This window comes from Indicator indicator, chromosome 28, assembly GCF_027791375.1.
Source record: "Indicator indicator isolate 239-I01 chromosome 28, UM_Iind_1.1, whole genome shotgun sequence".
Classification (NCBI taxonomy): domain Eukaryota; kingdom Metazoa; phylum Chordata; class Aves; order Piciformes; family Indicatoridae; genus Indicator; species Indicator indicator.
Window position 1 is genome coordinate 10,124,812 of NC_072037.1, and position 20,637 is coordinate 10,145,448.

The following is a 20,637-nucleotide window of genomic DNA, read 5'->3' on the forward strand; positions in this document are numbered from 1 at the left end:
CGAGCCGGGCGGAGCCGTGCCGGGAGCTGCGGCGGAGCGACTCGGCCTCCATCCCGGTTGCCCCCACCCCCGTCCCCGGCGGCGAGGCAGGGGGGGGGAGTCCCGGCCATGCCCCCCGGAGCCTGAGGCCCGCGGCCGCGGGGTGCCCGCAGCATGCGGAGGATCCGGCGGCTGGTGCATCTGGTCCTGTTCTGCCCCCTCTCCAAGGGCCTGCAGGTACCGGGGGCGATGCACCGGGGCTCGGAGGGATGGTCCGGAGCCGGGGAAGGAGGGGTGATGCGTGGCGAGCCGGGCTCGGTGGTGCCCGTCCCTGCATCCTGGCACCAGCCGTGCACAAAGGGATGCTCCGCCGCGGTCCCCACACCGACCGGTGCAAGGGGCTCGGGGGCCGTGGACCGGCATCGGGGACCTGAAGCAGCACCGGAGGGACCCGGGTCGGCACCGGGAGCCGCAGACCGTTGCATAACCGGTGCTGGGGGAGCCTCACCGACCGTGGAGCATCCGGGCAGCCCAACCCTCCGCCAGCCCGCACCGGGGAGCGAAGGAGCCGCTGCAGCGGCAGGGATGGATCCTTCCCTCTCTTTCTTTTCTGTTTCCTTTTCCCCCTATCTTCCCATCCCTGAGCTGTCGAGGGGACTGGGGACTTATCTCAGTGCTCTGGGGTTCTATGACTGGAACCAGGGTGCTGGCCTGGGTGTTTTCCCTGCAGCCATGGGATGAGACACCCAGCTTCTGGTGAAGGTCCTGGACCAGAGAGGTTATCCCGCTGGAGGGGACACGGAAGGGGATATCTGTCAGGCATGGGATGCTGGCAGGAGGTGGGGTCAAAGCTGGGACAAAGCCCTGGGCTTGCCGGGTACAGGGAGGGCTGCATGGCCGAGGGGAGTGTTAAGAGCATCTGTAGGTCTCCAGGACAGCTGAGGACTGGCTGGGTGCTGCTCCATTCCCAGGGGAGATGGACCTTAGGCTGCTGTCTTCTCCCAAGACAAAAGGCTTGAGAAGCAGTTGTGAGGAGCCACGGTGATGGGCAGGGGCTGGGGACTGGGTCTGGCAGTGGGGGCGAAACTGGGTGCAGAGTGAGGGTGGGTGGGAGCTGGGGGTAGCCCTTGTGCTGGACTCACACGTGTGGATCCCCCATGGGAGGGAGGTGACAGCCATGCCAGGCCACCTCTGGGAGCACACCAGCCCTGACACAGTCCCCACTACTGGGACTCATCATGAAACAACTCCCTGTTTTCCCAGGGTGCTGCAGGGAGCAGTGGGGATGGAGCAGGACTTTGTGATGCTGCATCCATTTTGCCTTTGAAGTCAGGTCTGGACCAAACTCACTTCCAGGTCCTCCAGAGTCACCCTAAGCCTCGCATGGGTGAAGGGGTGACACCCTTTGGCACAGGTGATGTGCCCCTGTGCATTGAGGCTGAGCCCCTGGAGGAAACCTTAGCACCAGTTACGAATCCAGAATACTCCCAGGGGATCCTCTTGTAGCAATGCATCCCCCACCTCCTGTTTCTTTCCACCATGTAGGGGATGATGAGGTGAGAACTCAGTACTGGATTCTTGTGTCAGGTCGCAGTCCTGACCCCCACCTCCTGTTCCAGGAGTGTGATGGATTCTAGCTCTGAATAAGCAAAAAGAGATATTTTGGCCATTGCAGGGTTTTGGCGTGCCAAGACGTGTCCCTAGTGGGAAATCCATGGAAGAAGCCCCTTTGCTAAGGGCAGGGGTGGATCATGTACTCACCACTGGCCAGGCTGTGTGGGGACTGCTGCACTGAGGTCTGTGTGGTGTGTGTCTGACCTCAGGGACATGAGCTGGTCTGTGGCTGTGGCTCTCAGGAGCAGCCACCCATCCTTTGTCTTTGCCAAGTCCTCCCTGTGGCTGGGTTCTCTTCAACAGGCACTAATTAGCAGTGCCCTTGCTTGATGGGCAAACTGGGCATCGTGGCCACTCTGCATTTCCAACTGACATGCAGAATACCATGACTACCAGGCAGACCTGCCTGCTGTCACCCTTACCTGCCCACCCCTGCAAAGCTCATTGGTCAGGGCTGGGACAAGCAGGAGGGCAGGAGGCTCCACCATCTCTGCTTCCTGCTGTGGGGCAGTATTGGGAGAGGTTTTGGGCTACAAGACCCAAGCCTGGATCCCTGGCAGGTCACAATGGTGGGACAGCCACTGGGATCCAGCAGCAGGCTGTGGGCTCACTGGCTGATCCAGTGCAAGGAGAGAGGAGGGTCTGGAGGTGGCCACTGGCCAAGGGCTCTCTTGGCCTGGCATGAGGGAGGAATTATCTATAGGATCTGGAGGGAATGGGGTGTTTGATACAAAGATTAATTCCCTGCCTTCAGGAGTCACCGGGGAGCTGTGCTGTGCCACACGAGTCAGGTAAACCACCTCCACTGTGGGGAGGCCTGATGGCATCAGTGCTGCTCTTAGCAGGACAGAGAGCAAGAGATGAAGCCAGGAAAAGAAAATCATGCTGGGAGGCTCTGAGCTGCTTGCAGGGAGTGCTAGCCCTGCACTGCCAGGTTTGTTACTCGCCCGCTCCCACGCTGGCAGCAGCAGCGTCCTGTGTCCATGGGGATCTGCAAGAGGGGTCTGCCAGAAAGGGTCTCCCCAAGCAGGATCAAAGCCTCTCACAGCCCTGCTGGTGAACCTCAGGCTTGGCAGGAGAGTGCTGGCAGGAGAGTGGGCATACGTGGCTGCATCTCCTGAGCACAGGGATGTGTGGCAACCAGCTCCTCACAGCCCAGTGCTGTAATCTCCCTGCTTTTAGGGAACTTTAAGTGACCTACTTGCAGCAGGAGTTGCATAATATGCTGGTGGCTATATCTAAAAAAGGCTGAAGGTTGCACCAATGCTCAGGTTGGTTTGGGGAGAAGGAGCTGGCCTTGCCCACCCGCTGCTGACCTGTGCAGAGCCCCAGCCTTCACCAGTGTTTTCTTTTCCTTCCAGAGTCGCCTGCCGGGCATCAAGGTGAAATACCTGCTGGTGGTGTGGCTGGGCATCTTCGTGGGCAGCTGGGTGGCATACATGCACTACTCATCCTACTCTGAGCTCTGCCGTGGCCACGTCTGCCGGATGATAATCGTGAGTGGGGGCCAGCAGCCCCTGCAGACACACACTGCTCCCAGTCAGGGGTGCTGGTGTGAGTGAGGAGCCCCATTCCTACCTCCCCAGTCTCTGTGTGGTGCTTTGCAGCTGGGCAGGCACTGCCAGGGCAGCATCCTGCACAGAAGCTGGGCCGAGGAGCCCTCCTGGCAGCTGCTTCTGTGGCATCACATGGAGCTGGGAGCGGGAGATGTGACCTTATCCTGCCACAGGGTGACTGGGAAAAAATTTAATGAGATGTCAGAGGGAAGCAGGCCAGGGCAGGCCGGGCAGACGTGGGCAGATTAATGTCTGTGGAGATGAAGTTGCAATGTCAGAGCAGGATCTGCAGGCAGGCAGAGCATCACCCCAGCCTCCCTGAGCTCTGCAGAACCAGAGAATAAAGGGGAGCAGACAGTCTGGGGGTACCTCTCTGTAACTGGTGGTGTGCCCTAAACAAAGTAGCAGCCTGCACAAAGAGCAGGCCCCTCGTGGGAGCTTGCTTTGGTGCATTTTCCCCCTGCCTGGGGTTTGCAGTGGGGTGCAGGCTGCTCCCTGCAGCATCCCTGGGGCCAGCAACCAAGCAGAACGCCCCTGGAACTGCTGTGTGTGCCCCCTGGCAGGGGAGCAGAGCTCTTGCCCAGCCCAGGAGAGGAAGGGGACGCCAGGCTCTGGCTGCTGGCGCCTCGTTCATCCATCCTTCAGCAGAGAAGAGAGGGAGGAATTGCCATAACAACAGCGCCGATCGTTTAATTTGATTTTCTGCATGACTCTGACCACGGGGGCTCGGCCACTAATTCCTGCTCTGAGCTCGGGGCTTAGGATGCCGTCTCCGGCCGTGTCCCCTGTGAGCAGGTCCAAGGGTTAATTCCCATCCGTGTCGAGGGAAAATAAAGGGGGAAAAGAGGCAGTGAATATCTGCAGCTCCCGTTTCCAGCCCTGAGGCTGTTGTGCTTTTGCTGAGAAGCTGCGGAGCTGCAGCCTTTCCTGCCCAGAGATGCCTCCAGCTTCTGATCGAGCTGCCTGGCTTGTGGAGCCGAGCCACCGCCCGTCCCTGTCCCCACCGCTGCTTGGACCGGGGCCAGCTCATTTCACAGCAGGGGCTGCTGCTCTGCAGAGCAGCCTGAGCTTCTGCATCCTCATCCTCACCCAGCGCCATGCTGCACTCTCCTCCAGCCCTGGCAGCTCCCCTAAGGTTCCTCCGGCAGCACAGGGGGATCCTGGCCAGCCCAGCCCCACCTTGCCCAAGTCACCCCAAAGGGCTCTGCCCAGAGCTGCTCCCCTCTCAGCCTACATGCTTCTCTCCCTCTATCTCCCCTGTGAAAATCCTTCCTCCAGGGCCAGTAGAAATCTTTGGGTTTGAGAGCAGGCAAGATTTTTGGTCTAGGATTTCATTGGAAGAGAGAGAGTGGGGAGCTGGTGGTGTTAGAAGGGGTTGGAATCCAAGCAACTGGCACTACAACTCCTCAAGGGAAGTGGGGACTACAAGGCCTCCATCAGGCTTCTTCAGGTGAACAAGGAGCTGCCCATGTTGAGCTCCTCTCTCTGCCTTCCTCTCCCCAGTGTGACCAGTACAAGAAAGGAATCATTTCTGGCTCCACATGCAAAGACCTGTGTGAGGAGCGCAGCCTTATCTTCCAGCACTGCCTCTCCTCCTCTCCCACCCAGCAGGTAAGGTCTCTGGCCCAGCAAGGAAACCCCTGGGTGGGGTGTCCTCCTCCAGCCCCCCGCACACCTGCTCCTCACCCCATCCCTGGCACCTGTCCTGAACCAAGCCAGAAACCAGTTCTCTGCACTGGCTGTGGCTTTCCCCCTTCACAGCCACATCCCCTCCCCTTTGCTGTAGGTCTACAGTGGGCTCTGGAGGGGGAGGGAGGTGATCATCAAATGCAGCATCGAAGAAGCCCTGAAGGCAGACCACCATCCAGACTCTGTGCCCAGGAGGGACATGGTCCTCTTTGACAAGCCGACACGAGGGACCTCAATGGATGAGTTCAAGGAGATGCTCCTCAACTTCCTGAAGGTCAGTGCAGAGGGTTCCTCTGGGATTTTGTGGGTCTGTAATGCCACAGAGCTGGAAAGGCTAATTGTGTCTTTCCTTCCCCTTAATTAAGAGCTCTTCTGGCCCATGCCCCCACCCATCAGCTGCTAGGTGCTCCTTAGATATTCTGCAGAGCAAGTACTGGGTTAGCTGAGAGAGTTCTGCAAGCTCACACAGCAATTCCAGTGACCCTGGACCTTCTGTACCATTGCTGTGGGTGGCAAAGCTTCTTCATGAGCCCACAGGAGGCCCTGACAGTGCTGCAGCAGTTACCTCACTGCAGTGCTAGGACAGAATTGCTGCCTGGCCTTCGCTCTCAAAAGCCTGTTCCCACCAGGGTCTAGAGCTGATAAAGTTCTGCTGGAGCTGAATCCATCCAGCCATACTCACTTGGATTTGCTGGAGCAGGGTAGCTGTTTCCTCCTCTCCCAAGCTCAGTTCTTCACTTCCCAGGTTGAGATTTGTGCCATGAAGCCCAAATGCAGAGATCTACAAGAGTCTGATGCCACTTCCTGTTCTGTTTGCAGTCCAACCTGGGAGATCAGCCATCTCTTGCAGCCTTGGTGAGCCGCATCATCACCATGGCAGATGTGAACCGGGATGGGAAAGTGTCTTTAGCAGAGGCCAAATCCATCTGGGCACTACTTCAGCTCAACGAGTTCCTCCTCATGCTCTCCTTGCACGAGAAGGAGCACACTCCCAAGCTGCTGGGGCACTGTGGGGACCTCTACGTCACTGAGAAGATCCCCCACACCTCGCTCTACGGAGTGGATGTCCCTCCCTTCCTCCAGTCAATGCTGCCTTCAGTGGTCCACCAAGTCATCCACCAGTGGTTCGCCCCAGCGTGGCCCCGGCGGGCGAAGATCGCCATCGGCCTCCTGGAGTTCGTGGAGGAGATCTTCCATGGGACCTACGGAAACTTCTACATCTGTGAGGGCAGCCTGAAGAACGTGGGCTACAACGACAAATACGACTTCAAAATGGTCAACTTGAGGAAGGTGGCCACGGAGATGACAATCAGAGGTTTCCTCAAGGGCCGTCACTGTGAGCAGAACGGGGACTGCACCTACGGGAAGGACTGCACGGCCTCCTGTGACAAACTCCTGAAGCAGTGCAAGGGCGACGTGGTGCAGCCCAACCTGGCGAAGGTCTGCGGCTTGCTGCAGGACTACTTGCTGTATGGAGCACCACTGGAGCTGAAAGAAGACCTGCAGAAACAGCTCCGAACTTGCATGACCCTCAGTGGCCTGGCCAGCCAGATGGAGGTGCACCACTCCCTCGTGCTCAACAACCTCAAGACCTTGCTCTGGAAAAAGATTTCGAACACCAAATATTCTTAATGACCCCCGGGGGAGTGGGGGGTAGGGTGGGGAAGCATGGCCCTGGGGTTTAAAAGCTGCATTTTTTTTGGCATGAAGTCCAAGGGCTGAAGGCCTGGTTCTCCATCCTCTGCCCCACACAGGGAGCTCAGCATAGCTGCAGCCCCTTCTCTTTCATGGCAATCCAAGCTTCATGACTTCCACTGCCCAGCAGGATCATCGAGGCAGTCGGCTGGAGCTGGGCTGAGCGGGCGCGGGGGAGGAAGATGAGCTGGAGGTGCTAAGGAAGTGGAGCCCAGCTGGCCACATGGAACTGTTGGCTGATGAGCAAGGAAGGCAGTGCAGAGCGATGAGGATGACTCATTCATGCTGTACCTGTCACATCTCCTTCTGATGAGGGTCTCTGATGTAAATAAACAGCTTTTACGTGAAGCGCACCAGGACAGCAGCAGTCAAACTGCAGCTCATCGAGTGCCAGCTTGCTTGTGATAGAAATGGGAAGGAAAAGGCAGAGTCCCCTATTCACAAATCTCTCCTTAAGTGTCTGAGTCACCCCCACCACCAGCTCCAGCTGTGGTTTAGCAGGCAGCTAAGCTGTCTTTTCCACAGTGGAGCATCCTGGCAGTTCTTCCATTCCTAAATGCCTGACCCCTAGTGATGCTGTGTGAGGCTCCTGCCCACAGTCTGCAGTTGGCAGCAGAGGCCATTCCCTCTCATTTGTGTCAGCTTTGGAAGCATCCAAGGCCAAAAATAGCTTAAAGGAAAAGAGCTAAACACGATCCACCCTGATGGGTTAATGTGTGTGCTCTGTGGGGCCAGTCTCTTCTCAGTGGGGCCAGTCTCTGCTCAGTGGTCCCCAGTGACAGGGCATTAACTTGGACATAGCAAGCTCCATCTAAACAGAAGGAACTTCATTACTGGAGCAGGCTGCCCAGAGAGGTGGTGGAGTCTCCATCTCTGGATGTTTTCAAGGCCTGGCTGGCCATGTTCCTGTGTGACCTGCCCCAGGTGATCCTGCTCTGGCAGGGATGTTGGGCTCGATCTTGAGTTCCCATCCAACCCCTACCATTTGTGATCTCTGAGTTACTGCCCGCAATATTCAAGCAGGTCTAAGCCAACCTCTTGGTTTAATTCCCCTAAAACACAGCTGGGCTTGCACTGGAGAGGTTCAAGAGGAATACCACAATAACCTCATGTTTCACTCATCACTAAAATGACTTTCCAGGCAAGCTTTCAGCAATATTGATTTGGCTATGGCAGTTCTACCATGTCTCCAACTATGCCCTGTTCCTTTTAAACACTCAGTTTGTAGGAACCTTTTAAGGCTACAGGTAGGGAGGAAGAGTCATGGAAACCACCCTGAGCATGTCCTGTCCCCAGCACAATCCAGCAATGGCTGAGTGGAATCTGTCTTGAGGTACAATCACTGAGGATAAAAATTTATCTGACAGCATGTGGAACCTCTGGTGGCAATGGGTAGTGTCATGGCTGGGAATTTATGAGCCCTTTGGACCGGTATTTCCTTCTATTAGTTCCATAGGATCATCATTACCTCTCACTGGTATTTATGGAGGAGATGTTTCAGTGTCAACAGTGCTCTAAATCTAGCAGGCAGCAGCGTCGCTGGCTTCCCACAGAGGAGTTGGCTTCACCTCGTAACTCATCCACAGTAAGGTTGAGTGCTTGGGAGGTTTGTGTCTGAAGGGTGGTGGCAAGTTCTCAGCACCTTGGAGCCACCAATAATTCTGGACAGATACTCTGAAGGCAGCCAAAGTCCCACCTCCAGGCATGCCCTGGTGGGTGCTGGTGCAGGTGGGAGCGTTTGGAGGACTGGAATTGGGTAAAGAGGCCCCACGCAGCCACCCCAGCTATTGTCCTTCATCCCCATGGCAACCAGCTCCACTGACAAATTAATTTTCTTCTGCTAGTAGAAGAAAAGGAACCTAACAGCCATGCCCAATCCTCTCTGCAGTTCTGCAGGAAAGCCATTTTTCACCCTTCTCTGCATGTTTGAACTCCACCAGTAAATTTGATCCAGAAAGTGGCATTTCCACCCTTCACTCCCTCTGCTTCCTTCCCCAAAAGTAGCATTAGCCAGAGGAGGAGGTGGACACCTAGGGAACCACCGTGTTCCTTGATGCCCCACATTATCCTCAGTGCTTAAGGAAACTGCCATTTAAGATGAAGTTTGAGACAAGCCCATACTGCAGCCAGAGCCAGCTTTATTGAAGTGAAGACCAGCCAAGGACTGCCACATGCCCACATTACAAATTGCACACCCCAAAAGAGCAGGGGACACTCCCAGGAATTACTCACCCCCAAAACACCCAACTTTTGTTCACCACTAACAAAAGGACAACTGTTTGCAGCCACGTGCTCATGGTTTACAAGCTCCACTGCAATATGGGAGAGAATGACTCAAGGCAAAGAGATTTTACACTCATGCCTTCTCCAGATTTCCCACATTAGCTGGAAAAAAATGAGGAAAAGGCAGAACACTGAGCAACTGAGCCTGACCCCAGCAGATGCTAGGGTAGATTTGTGCCACAGGGGGATGGAGGGGAGCAACAAAACATCTGCCATTCAGTGTTAAAAGGAAAAACCTACCCCAGTTCTCGTAGCCATGAAGTCTTAAATCCTAAACTGGTTAAAAAATGGACACAACAATCATTTCAGACTTGTTAGAGGTGGCATCTTTATTTAGGTTGGGGTTTTAAACTTTCTTAACCATCTTTCAGTACCAGTTTTCTTTACAGCAACCCTTTAGAATATGGCTGTGTAAAGTGTCTGAGCTGAGGTGACTGGGAGAAGGGTGAGGGGACAGCTCATGTCTCTGACAGGGACACATAAAAAGGTTTTGAAAGAGACATGAGGGTACAGAGGTTGAAGGAAACATCAAGCAGCATCACAGGCACTTGGACTGGCTGCAGTAGGCTTTGTCCACCATCTACAGATCTTCAGAAGCTGCCACCATTCCTGTTGCTGCAGCCAGGTTTGACAGAGCTTCTACATCTCCAACCAAGATCTGCAAACAGAAAAGGCCCAGGATGTTTAGACAGCTTCAAATACAGGCAGTGAAGTTAGCAAAAAGCAGCTAATTAATCCACAGCACCAACCCAGGCTCCTGCTGTTCACTGGGAAGCAGGATCTGAGCTAAGGTGCTGCAGCTTGTTGTGTCCAAAGGGCAAGGAAGCTGGTGAAGGGTCTGAAGAACAGGTCTGGTGGGGAGCAGCTGAGGGAACTGAGGGTGTTTAGTCTGGAGAAAATGAGGTTGAGGGGATCAGGACCCAAAGTAGTGGCAGAAGGCAAATGGCACTAATTAAAATTAATTTAGGAGAAGCTCTTTGCCACTAAGATCAGAATGGTTTGGGAGAAGTCTTTTGGCCAGGCAGAGAGCACTGTGGTGAGTCTGAACAGAACAATACCTGGAGCTTGCTCCATCTCAGACTCTCAAAAAATCCAAGGTGAGTTTGCCAGCCTCAGTGCAGAGCCAAGCTATTAATAGTGCAGAGAAAGAAAAGCTGGGCTAATTCCAGCTCAGATGACATTGACCAGGTCTAAATGGTGAAGTTAATGTGCAGAAAGATGCCTTTAACTTATCTGAAAACCACTTTAATACAGAGTATTAATTTCTTCCACAGCTGAGAGCCAGGGAATTCTGTCAGTAAAGAGACACTCACAGCCTTGAGAAGCTGCTTAGCAGCTATCAGGGAAATGCCAACAGCTCTCCATGCCTCACACAGCCAAATTCTAAGGAGACCCAACAGGCACTCACTACCAGAAGAGGACCCTTAATGTGGGTAAAGTCTGGTGCAAAAATCCACAATGTGAATGTTTGGGTTAACACAAGTCAGGAAATGCAAAGAAGTCCCAGCTCAAGGCATACCTCTTTGCATACCCACACCCCAACAACCCTATTAGCATTCTCTTCCCAAAGCCACTGCTGCTCTGCACTGACTTCTCCCAATTAAATGGCTCATTTTGCAGCCAGCAGCTCCCTGCTTGGTTAATGGCACCTTTGGCCCTCATAATGCTCATTTAATGAGGACATTTTCCACCATTTAGCACTGCCAGATTTTGTCTGCAAAGCCTCTTAGAGTTTCACAAAGCTATCAATGTGTAGCCAGAGCCTCTCTCACCACTTGTTTTAATGGCATTGGCACCAGATCACCCACAAAAGAGGATAGATTGGTATCTGAGCTCTTTAGCAGCTCACTGCCTTTGGAGGTCAAGTTCTCTGCCATCACACTAGCACACAAAAAGCAGAAATTCACTACAAAAGTCAAATTGAGATCAATTGTATTTTTGTTTTTTGTCTGCTAGAAGATGATGCACAAGGGAGCTTGATCTTGAGCAACAATTCACTGCTGCACTGTCTGAAAGCAGTTTGAAAGGACTTTAAAAAGGCTTCGAGTGTTTTAGCATTAAACTTTCACTTGGATTGCTTAAATCCATCTTTTTATCTCTTTCTTCACTGTGCCCAAGACACAATCTCATCATCTTGCACATCTGTGACACAAATAAAAAGTACTTTCAGCAGCACTTTGTGCCAGACTGCAGCAGTATCAGAGCCTGTTTTGGTAACACAGAAGTGTGAGCTCTCCAAAGTGTCTTGTTCTGCCTGACAGCTGCCCTTCAAAGGATACACTTTGGGAACTGAGAAAAGCCCTTTGAGGAAGTGAAATTAAAATGTTAATCAGAAGAGCACCGAAGAATCATTTGCAAACCTAATCCATGAGCAAAATAGAGGAAGCTGAAAGCACTCCACCTGGGCATTGGTTTGTCAGCAAAAAAAGAATAAAGACTGAAAATTTTAAGTTCTTTTTTTTTTTTTTTGCAAGTGTACACTAAGAGCAATCTCCCCCTCACCCCCTTTTTTATTTGTCACTGTCCTCTGAGTCAGGACCAGATGTACCAATCCACAGCCCCACCCCCTGTCTTGGTAACACCCTGAGGTTTAGCTTGTTTCCAATAAATGATCCAACACTCACCTTCAGCATCTGAAGACAAGTTCTCAACCTCAGTCTTGTTCTTAAAAGCAGCTGTAAAAAAGAAAAAAAAGCTTTCAGTTTGGCTTTTTTATAGAGGAGGAAGAAGTGTTTGGGTTTATTTTATTTCCCCTCCTCTCCAAAAATCACATTTCAGAAGGCTGCTGATTGTACCCTCTGGTAAAAACTTCCTCAGCACCCTTGAGGTCCAGATCTTAGCTGAATGTTTTATTGGTGTTGGGAAGTTGGTGCAATTTTCTCCACACCCAACTGCTTCTAGAATATGTCAATATTTTGGAAACAACCTTCAGTTGTCTCCTCCACTCCCAGGTGGGATTCTTGGTATCTACATCATGTCATCCCCTGCAAAACTCAAAAGCTGCTTTTTCAGACAGCAGGCAGAGACATCTTGCAGCCCATAAAGAATTGCTGAAGATAAAAATAGAATTCAAGAACAGAGCTGTCACTTCTAGCTGTCCTTGCAAATAAAAGGAAGGACCTTGCTCTGGTGCAGTTAAAATTGGCATCATTTTAACTGCTTTTCACAGGAATTCTACTCCACCTTCCCCTGATTCCCTGGAGAGAAGAGGCCCACATGGAAACAATGTCAGGTTGTTGACCTCTGAGAGTTACATGTTTCAAACACAGGAAACCCTTTCATCTCCCACCCCTAATGATAGTAACATGTCAGGACAACAAATCTCCCCAAGGCCTCAGGAGCATTAGGATGAAGAATAGTGCAATGTGTGATTCCTCATTACAAATAAAAGATGAAAGAAACCTGAATGAGCTTTCATCATCACATGGTAGCAAAACATTAGTTTTACTTCTAAAACCTTGAACATGGCAGAAAAATCAGCTCCTCTCTGTCACATAAACAAGGAATTCAAGAAGAGAGTGGCTCTCTGCCAGCGAAGGACTCACTCTGTCCCTCCACAGCTGTTCATCCTTCATGATCTAAGATTAACATTAAAGGAAAAAGAAACAGGAAGAAATAATTGTCAGGCTGCTCATCATTCCCACGTGCTCACAAGTTCCAGAGCATTAGCAAAGAATGACACAGCCTTTTGCTCTCTGCCACCTAATGACACAAAACAAGGCACAACAGCCACGTCTGCAACACGATGGGGCAGGGAGCTACTCAATAGGGGAACCAGAGTCCACTGCTGCTCACCTCAGGTCTTGGAGAAGCCTCCTGGGTCTGCCACGCTACACAGCCTCTTCTGAAAAATAAGTGGAAAACAATACAGATAGCATTTATTGTATAAAATCATAGAATTGCCTGGTTGGAAAACACCTGAAGAGTCCAACAATGACCTATAAATGCTTAAGACATGCTTCAAAGCCTGGTCATGAGGTTATTGTTTCACTGGCAAGACAGACTTGCAAGGCCCAGTAAAAACAGAGCTAAATAAATGCACAGCACAGGGATGCCTTTACTTCCAGATAGGAACAGGGTCAGGGCTTCAAGCAGAAGACTCCCAGGACATGCTCCCAGTGATGTCACCAAGTTGCCTCATGGCTTCAGGCAGATCAACTTAATCTCCTGAAACACAAACTTAGGTATCAACAGGATCCTACCATTTACAAGGTGAAATGAGTAGAAAGCTCTAAGTTATTAGGAAAGCCGAACAGGGAACCTCTCTGTTCCAGTCCATGCAGCACTTAAGGCAATTAGAAAACCAAAGAAAGCTATTAAAAAAAAATAAATAGGAAGAGCCCCCTACGAATCAGTCTATTTATAAAGGATGTCAGGCTATCAATCACTCTGAGTGCTCACGGGGTTCTGAACAACCGAGCGTAGAACATAGCCTGTCTCTCTCTGCCACCTAATGACACAAAGATGCCACAGCAGCCACCTTTGCAACGCCAGTGGCAGGACGAAAAACAAACCCTAACAGCCCACAAGAGAGTGAAAAAGGTGCTAACTGCAGGTACCTGCAAGAACAAGATTCTATCACCTACCCAGGAAGCAGCACTACAAAGCCGCTCGATGTGCAATAAGGCTGAGAGTTAGCAAGAAGACCTCTGCGTTAAGCATCACTTACCTCTCATTTCTCAAGACCCCACATCCTTTGCACATCAACTCCTGCCCTCTGCCAGGCTGAGGAAAGACAAATGAAGAGTTAGAAGAATGCATTTAAGTGTCCATTCGACTGCATAGTTTTGTGAACTGCACCACTTCCCAGAAAACCAGATTAAAGCATTTTAAAATATTAAATCAAATTGCTTAAGAGATTCACTTTAGTCAAAACAACCTTAAAAGGCGGCAGCTTCCCATTTTTCTCCCCTCCTTCTCGCAAAACACTTTCCCTTGCCTTAGTTACCTTTATTTTAATGCATTCCCACACCTAGTTTAGACTATTCCGGATCTACACTGGACAGGGCAGAACCTGGAGGGCACTCGGGGCCGTTGCGGGTCCCCTTCCTGCGGTACCCAGCCACGTGGCTGATGCGTTTTGTCCCGTGTGAAGCCAGGGAGCCCAGACAAGGTGAGGAGGCAGACCCGAGGGAGACCTAGGGACTAAATTCCAACTTCCCTGGGGCTCACCCAGCTCAGCAAAGACCAGCCCCTCACAGCCAGCTGGACACAGCAACCCCCCGCACCTGCACTCACACCTTTCTCCTCCTCTCTCAGCATAGGGGTCGCTGTCGGTCCGCAGCCACGTCCTCACGCCGCAGCCTTCCCTTGTTCAACGACAGGGCGAAAGAGGAGAAACGGAACCGGCCGCCGCCGCCGCCGCCACCCAGCAGCCGTCAGCAGGGCCCAGCCTGCACAGGCTTCGCCGCAACATGGCGCGGGGAGAGGCGCTGGGGAGAGCGGCCGGCGATCTGAGAGGCATGGGCGGTGTGAGAGGCATGGGTGCTGTCCGGCCAGCACGGGCCTTCCCCGTCTGAGGGGAGCGGCAGCAAGGAGCGGGACCGCAGCACCCTCCCGCAGCAGCTGCTCACCACGCCGCACGCCGCACGCCGCGCCCAAAAGGCCGCAGTGCTCCCGCCCTACGCTTATATAGGGCGGGCGGCCGGAAGCGCCGAGGCCATAATCCCCACCCCCCCCCCCCCCGCCTACTCCCCCTGCTGGACGGGAGGACTCAGAACAGCGAACAGCCAGGGCTTGAGATTCCAGCCGTGGACCTATGACGGTGACATGGGACAGGGACCTCCACACCAGACCTCTTCCCCACGCTGGACCAGACTCCCACCCCTGCAGGACTGCTCTAAGCTCTTCCCTAGAGACACAAGGCGTGTTAGGGGTTAGATTTCCCTTTTCTCAGCTGCATCCCACAGCCTGCTTCCCATGGTGATGGCAGAGGTCAGACCCTGGGACAAAACAGTGACTCTTTAACCCTGTGTCACCACACCAGGCAGCCTTGCATCCCACCCTGCCCCTGGGCCTGTGATGCCACGAGGGTCCCCAGGTTTCAAACACCCTTCACTGCACATTCCATAACCATAAACATTTGCCAGCCTCCCCTGTACCTCCCCATTTCACAAGCAAAAGAAGAGAAAGGATCACAAGGACCTTTATTTGTCAAGAGGAGCAAGATACAGGTGATTTATGTGAGGTCACAAGCTCAGGAATAGGAAGGCCACAGAACAGAGGCACCTCCTTGCAACAAGGACAAACACAAAGACAGGAGCTGGCTCTGGCCTGGCTCCTCTCCCCTCACGTCACTCTGGACAATTTTCTTTAGAGCTAGAGACTGCTGTGACCACCATGGGATCCCTGCGCAGCAGCAGAGCTGAGGGCTCCCTTCCTCTGCCAAATGCCGGTGCTCTGCGTGCAGAGTCAGTCTTGCAGCACCCACGGGAGCAGAGCAGGATGCCCATCACCAAGCTACTGGGCATGGCCTGAGCCTGTCCTGTGGGCTCTACTTGCCCTCCGCTTTGCTGCGCAGCTCTTCGAAGGCCTCATTCTGCTTCCTCTTGTCCTTGGCGCGGATGATGGTCATCTTGAAGAGCTTGCAGTAGAGCTCCATGGCAGAGGGGCTGTCGTCGTTGCCAGGGATAGGGTAGGTGATCAAACAGGGGTTGCAGTTCGTGTCTACCACCCCCACTGTGGGGATGTTCATCTTGGCAGCATCACGGATGGCCACGTGGGGCTCGAAGACGTTGTTGAGGCTGCTGAGGAAGATGAGGAGGTCGGGCAGGCGCACGCCGGTGCCGAAGTGGATGTGGGCGTTGGTGAGCAGCCCGCCCTGCCAGTAGCGGGTGTGGGCGTACTCCCCGCACTCCCGCGCCGTGCTCTCCACCAGGTGGCAGAACTGCCGCTTGCGGCTGACGAAGAGGATGATGCCCTTGCGGTAGGCGATGTGGGCGGTGAAGTTGAGGGCCAGCTGCAGGTGCTCCATGGTCTGGTCCAAGTCGATGATGTCCTGGTCCAGCCGGCAGCCGAAGATGTAGGGCTCCATGAACCTGGAGGGACAGAGCAAGGGTGAGACAAGGGGACAAGGTGCTACAGGCATCGAGCAGGGCTTCAGTGTGCTGTGGCCCCAAAGAATCCTTCCCACACTCCAACTTCCAGCTGATACCAGAGGTGCTCTCTGCTTTCTGATCAGTCTCTTTAAGTACAGCTGATACCAGAGGTGCTCTCTGCTTTCTGATCAGTCTCTTTAAGTACAGCTGATACCAGAGGTGCTCTCTGCTTTCTGATCAGTCCCTTTAAGTACTGCTGATACCAGAGGTGCTTTCTGATCAGTCCCTTTAAGTACTCAAAGGCAACCAGAAGGTCTCTCCAGTGCCTTCTCCAGTTAAAAACCCTAAGTCTCTCAGTCTGTCCTCACAGCAGAGGGCTTCCAGCCCTTACATCATTGTTGTTGTCTCCTCTGGCTTTGCTCCATCAAGTTCATGTCTCTGCTGTGCTGAGAACTCCAGAGCTGTCCCAGCACTGCAGGTAAGGTCTCAGCAGAGCAGAGGGGCAGAATCCCCTTCTCTCCACCTGCTGGTCTCTTTTGCAGGGCAGTAGCCATGCCCACGCAGAAATGGGGGCCTGTGTGGGCAGCTGATTTATCACAGCCCCTAAATGCTGACATGGTCTAGGGAAAGCTCCTGATGCCAACAAGTACTGGGTCGTGAAATAGGGTTCCGCTCACCTATGCCGACATCCCTTTTTGTGTCCCAGGTGCACACGAGCATTAAAGAGATCTTTCAGGGAGAAGAGCTCCTTCACGTTGAAGTAGTCTGGGTTGCTGAGGGGCACAGTGAGCAGTCTGTCATCCACATCTGCGAGAAGGAGAGAAAAATAAACCAGTTTCCTCTTACTGTGTTTGCAGAGGATGAGCTGGGACTGGAGAAAGGACCCTGGTCCCAGCACGGTGGGGACTGGAAGAGACCAGCCCAGCCCCCCTGCTAAAGCAGGGTACCCGCAGCAGCTTGCCCAGGATCACAACGTCTAGGTAGGTTTGGAATCTCTCCATAGAAGACTTCACGAACTCTCTGGGCAGCCTGCTCCAGGGCCCAGGTGTCAGCAGTGCCAGGGGGTGCAGGGAGAGACCCCCGCGAAGGGGCCGGTGCAGGCAGCACTCACCACGGGGCCGGGCCGCTGGGGCTGGGGCCGCTGTCGGGGCTGGTGTCGGGGCCGGTACGGGTAGGGTGCTGTAGAGACGCGGGGCTGCTGCGGGGAGAAAAAGACGGAGGTTACACGGGGAGAGCGGGACGGGCACGGCTGGGCTGGACCGGGCAGGTGCCGCTTACCTGCCCGCAAGAGCCGGGGAACCGCCATACTCCGGATCCCGCGGCCGCAGGGCGGGAGGAGGAGGAGGAGGATGAGCAAGGTCAGACGGTACCTTCCGCTTCCTGCGCGGCGGGGGCCGGGCACGCTCCCTCCGCCCTGCCCGGGGCGGGGCTGAGAGCGATCGTTGCCCGCCCGCAGCGTCCCGTCTCCGGGCAACGCTTGGTCCCTCGGCCCGGTCCCCACCGCCATGTCCGGCCCGGAGGCCGCGGGCAGCCCCGGAGCCCGCACCAGCGACTGGTACCGCACCAGCTCCGGCCTGCCCGGCCGCTTCCAGCAGCCCTCCTGCTTCCAGGGATACGGGTGAGCGCGGCTCCGGTCCCGTCGCTGGTGGGGCTCGGTCCCCGGAGCTCCCCCGGCACCTCCCCGCTCCCATCTGTGCTTCTTCCCCGCAGGCAGCCCGAGCCTCACCCCCTGTACCGGACCTCCAACGGCGAGTACGGCAGCAGAGCCCCCACGGTGCATGAGGTGCCGGTAGGTAGGGGTGTGAGGTGCCGGCGGCACCCCCGGGCTTTGGGGACACTTTCCCAAATTTTGGCCTCTGCGCCATCCCCTGGAGATGACCTCCCCGAGGCAGATGGAGAGATGGGTGGAGGTGAACCTCATGAGGTTCCATAAGGCCAAGTCCTGCACCTGGGGAGAAATAACTCCCTGCACTAGTATGGGTGAGTGATGGCCTGCCGGGAAGCAGTTCCATGGAAAAGGACCTGGGAATGCTGGAGGACGTCAAGTTCACCACGAGCCAGCAATGTGCCTTGGTGGCCAAAAAGGCCAATGGCATCCCGGGGTGCACTAGGAAGAGTCTGGCCAGCAGGTCAAGAGAAGTTCTCCTCCCCTTCTTCTCTGCCCTGGTGACACTGCACCTGGAGGCTTGGTGTCCATTTCTGGGTTCCCCAGGTCAAGAGAGACAAGCAACTGTTTGATAGAGTCCATCAGAAGCTACAAAGCTGCTGAGGGGCCTCGAGCATCTCTGAGGAGGAAAGGCTGAGAGCCCTGGGGCTGGTGAGCCTGGAGAAGAGCAGCCCCAGAGGGGATCTGATTGATGCTCTTCAAGAGCTAAAGGGCGGGGGCCAAGAGGATGGGGCCAGGCTGTTTTCAGTGATGCTCAGTGATAGGACAAGGGGCAAAGGACACAAACTGGAACTCAGGAGGTTTCACTTAAACATAAGGAAAAACTTCTTTACTGTGAGGGTGTTGGAGGCCTGGAGCAGGCTGCCCAGAGAGGTTGTTGAGTCTCCTTCTCTGGAGAGATTCCAAACCCAGCTGGACACTGTGATCCTGAGCAAGTGGCTGTGGGTGATTTAGCAAGGGGTTTGGACTGGATGATCTCCAGAACCCTTCCAACCCCCACCAGTCTGTGATTCTGTGTGACTCCATCAACCCTAGTGCAGGCTGACCAGGGAGGTTGTGGAATCTCCTCCTCTGGAGACTTTCAAAACCCACCTGAGCATGTTCCTGTGCATTCTGATCTAGATGAACCTGCTTTAGCACGCAGGTTGGACCAGATGATCTCTGGGAGGCCCCTTCCAACCCCTACCATTCCATGATTCTCACAGCACCAACCTTCCCCATGGGGCAGGTGTTATTACTGTTGATGTCTGAAGCATCCTCATTGCCTTTTTTTTCTCTCACAGACCTCCTTTCACGTCACCTCCCACGCCTTCACGGACACCCTGGCACAGTGTGGCATGTACCGGGACAACGGACTCAACACCTGCCTGGAGAAGAGCCGAGTCACCGGCACAGCCAACTTCATCACCACCTCTGACCACCTCAACTTCCACCCCAGCTACAGCCCCCATGGCCCATCCTTCTGTTAGACCCACAGCAGCACAACCTTCAGTTTGCTGCTGGCTGCCTAGATTAAAACCAGACCCCCCCCTCAAATGTGACCAAGCAGGCAACAGCACCAACCTTATCCTAAATCTGCTGCTGGGCCCCACCCCAAAGTGTGACAGGAGGCACCACCCCGGGTCAGTGCAGGGGCTGCGTGAGGGCACAGGCTGGTTCATCACACACCAAGCAAGTTTCTGTTATGGTTGTGTCCTTTGCTGGGACCAGGGATTCTAATTAGAGCCCCAGGTCACCTCTCCTGATTGCAGACATTGTGTCACAGTCGTTATCACCGAGGAGAATTAAAACCCCATAGAGCATCAAGAAAACAATTGATGTGGCACAAGAATCAGCAGCAGGTAACACACAACCACCCAAAGCAAGACTTAAGGACAATTTTTCTCCTGAACACAGGAGAAAACCCAACATTTCAGCTTGGTAATGTAAGCCTTGCTACTGCAGTGTGATGACCAGCCACAAAATCAACAGGTTAAAGGTAACAGCAGACTTCTAAAAGCAAGCCAAACTGCCTTAGGTATGGTTTTCTACCAGCAAGGTGATAAATTTAGTTTTCTGGGGAGACAAACAGCTTAAATCTGTGCTTATCCAAACTGAGTTCAGTCATTAATTAGGAAAAAACACCTCCAGCCACTTTGGTACTAGCTGGAAATAATTTATATTCAGAATGACTGTTATTAGGAGTAATAATTTATAAAGGTTTCACATGGCTCACTGTCACTTCAACAGCTCTTATGAACCATTTTACTTCCTGGGCAGCAGAGAGTCATCACTATCAGAACTATATCCATTACATCTTTGTTCCTTTAACCTCTTCTCTGTCACTACCGATGCTTTAAATCCTTGGCTCATGCAAGACAGACCATTAAGATTCAGATTTTTAACCTGTGTCTGGACTATTTATTGGATAACCAAAGTGGCTGCTTTCCAGAGGGACTCATTAAGCCTTTGGGTGCCTTGTCAACAGCATGTTTATCATTTTTACCTCTCAAAATGACAATGGTTTAAGAAATTGTTCAAATAAAGGCAAGTGGTCAAAAACAGGAGAACGTTTTCTGAAGTTTTATTGCAACTCCTGGAGTCATCCAGCCAGTGAAATTGCATCATTCAGACAGAAACTGCACTAAAAGGAACATCTGAGTGTGTTTGGCTTAAAAATTGGGCTTGAAGAGAAACTATGGATGAACAATGGTCCTACCTTACAGGTGTAACATCCTGATAAGTGTGCCAAAAATGAGCTTAATGCTAGAGGAAATTAGTTTAATAGTGTGTCCAAGTGCCACTGGAAATGATCTTCTTCAGGTTACAAATATTCCCTATTTGTATCAGTTCTGTATCACCTTACAATCCACTCAGGGAGGGTGAGGACGGTGTAATTAAAGGTATTTTCTTTAGTTAGTGATGGCAAGAAGCAAAACACTGAAGAGCAAGCAAGCAGGTCTGTGCTTTTATGCTTTTATAAACACTCAAACCCCAGCCAGCATCATGTTCCTGGAGCCAGCAGCAAGATTCCACTCACACCCACCAAACCACTCTGTTTTTTATTTGGTGCCTTTGATTACCTCAAACAGAAGAGCGGCTAACTTCAGCTTTGTTGCAAACACACCCAATACACTGG

At 53.2% G+C, this 20,637-nt stretch overlaps 3 protein-coding genes, 1 long non-coding RNA gene and 2 other non-coding genes across 6 annotated transcripts; 2 read left to right on the top strand and 4 right to left on the bottom strand.

Moving 5' to 3' along the window:
• The first annotated feature begins 153 nt into the window (after positions 1 to 153).
• DIPK1B (divergent protein kinase domain 1B) lies at positions 154 to 6,470 on the top strand. The gene is made up of 5 exons (XM_054393513.1): positions 154 to 216; positions 2,955 to 3,089; positions 4,653 to 4,760; positions 4,936 to 5,112; positions 5,658 to 6,470. Exons 1-5 carry the CDS (start codon positions 154 to 156, stop codon positions 6,468 to 6,470), a joined length of 1,296 nt encoding a protein of 431 aa, XP_054249488.1.
• A 2,678-nt stretch (positions 6,471 to 9,148) lies between these two features.
• Positions 9,149 to 13,526, bottom strand: LOC128976300 (uncharacterized). The gene is made up of 4 exons (XR_008489368.1): positions 13,486 to 13,526; positions 12,612 to 12,660; positions 11,441 to 11,491; positions 9,149 to 9,474 (listed from the first exon to the last, which is right to left on the bottom strand). It is a non-coding gene; the product is annotated as an uncharacterized LOC128976300 (long non-coding RNA).
• Positions 12,435 to 12,571, bottom strand: LOC128976406 (small nucleolar RNA SNORA17). Its single transcript, XR_008489373.1, has one exon. It is a non-coding gene; the product is annotated as a small nucleolar RNA SNORA17 (small nucleolar RNA).
• LOC128976405 (small nucleolar RNA SNORA17) lies at positions 13,185 to 13,317 on the bottom strand. Its single transcript, XR_008489372.1, has one exon. It is a non-coding gene; the product is annotated as a small nucleolar RNA SNORA17 (small nucleolar RNA).
• Positions 13,527 to 14,966: 1,440 nt separating the features above from the next.
• Positions 14,967 to 17,159, bottom strand: MRPS2 (mitochondrial ribosomal protein S2). Its single transcript, XM_054393476.1, has 4 exons — positions 17,132 to 17,159; positions 16,965 to 17,051; positions 16,531 to 16,660; positions 14,967 to 15,853 (listed from the first exon to the last, which is right to left on the bottom strand). The coding sequence occupies exons 1-4, from the start codon at positions 17,157 to 17,159 to the stop codon at positions 15,310 to 15,312; spliced, it is 789 nt and encodes a 262-aa protein (XP_054249451.1). The 3' UTR covers positions 14,967 to 15,309.
• Positions 17,160 to 17,358: 199 nt separating this feature from the next.
• On the top strand, positions 17,359 to 18,988 carry PIERCE1 (piercer of microtubule wall 1). The gene is made up of 3 exons (XM_054393249.1): positions 17,359 to 17,471; positions 17,564 to 17,642; positions 18,803 to 18,988. Exons 1-3 carry the CDS (start codon positions 17,359 to 17,361, stop codon positions 18,986 to 18,988), a joined length of 378 nt encoding a protein of 125 aa, XP_054249224.1.
• The last annotated feature ends 1,649 nt before the right edge of the window (positions 18,989 to 20,637 follow it).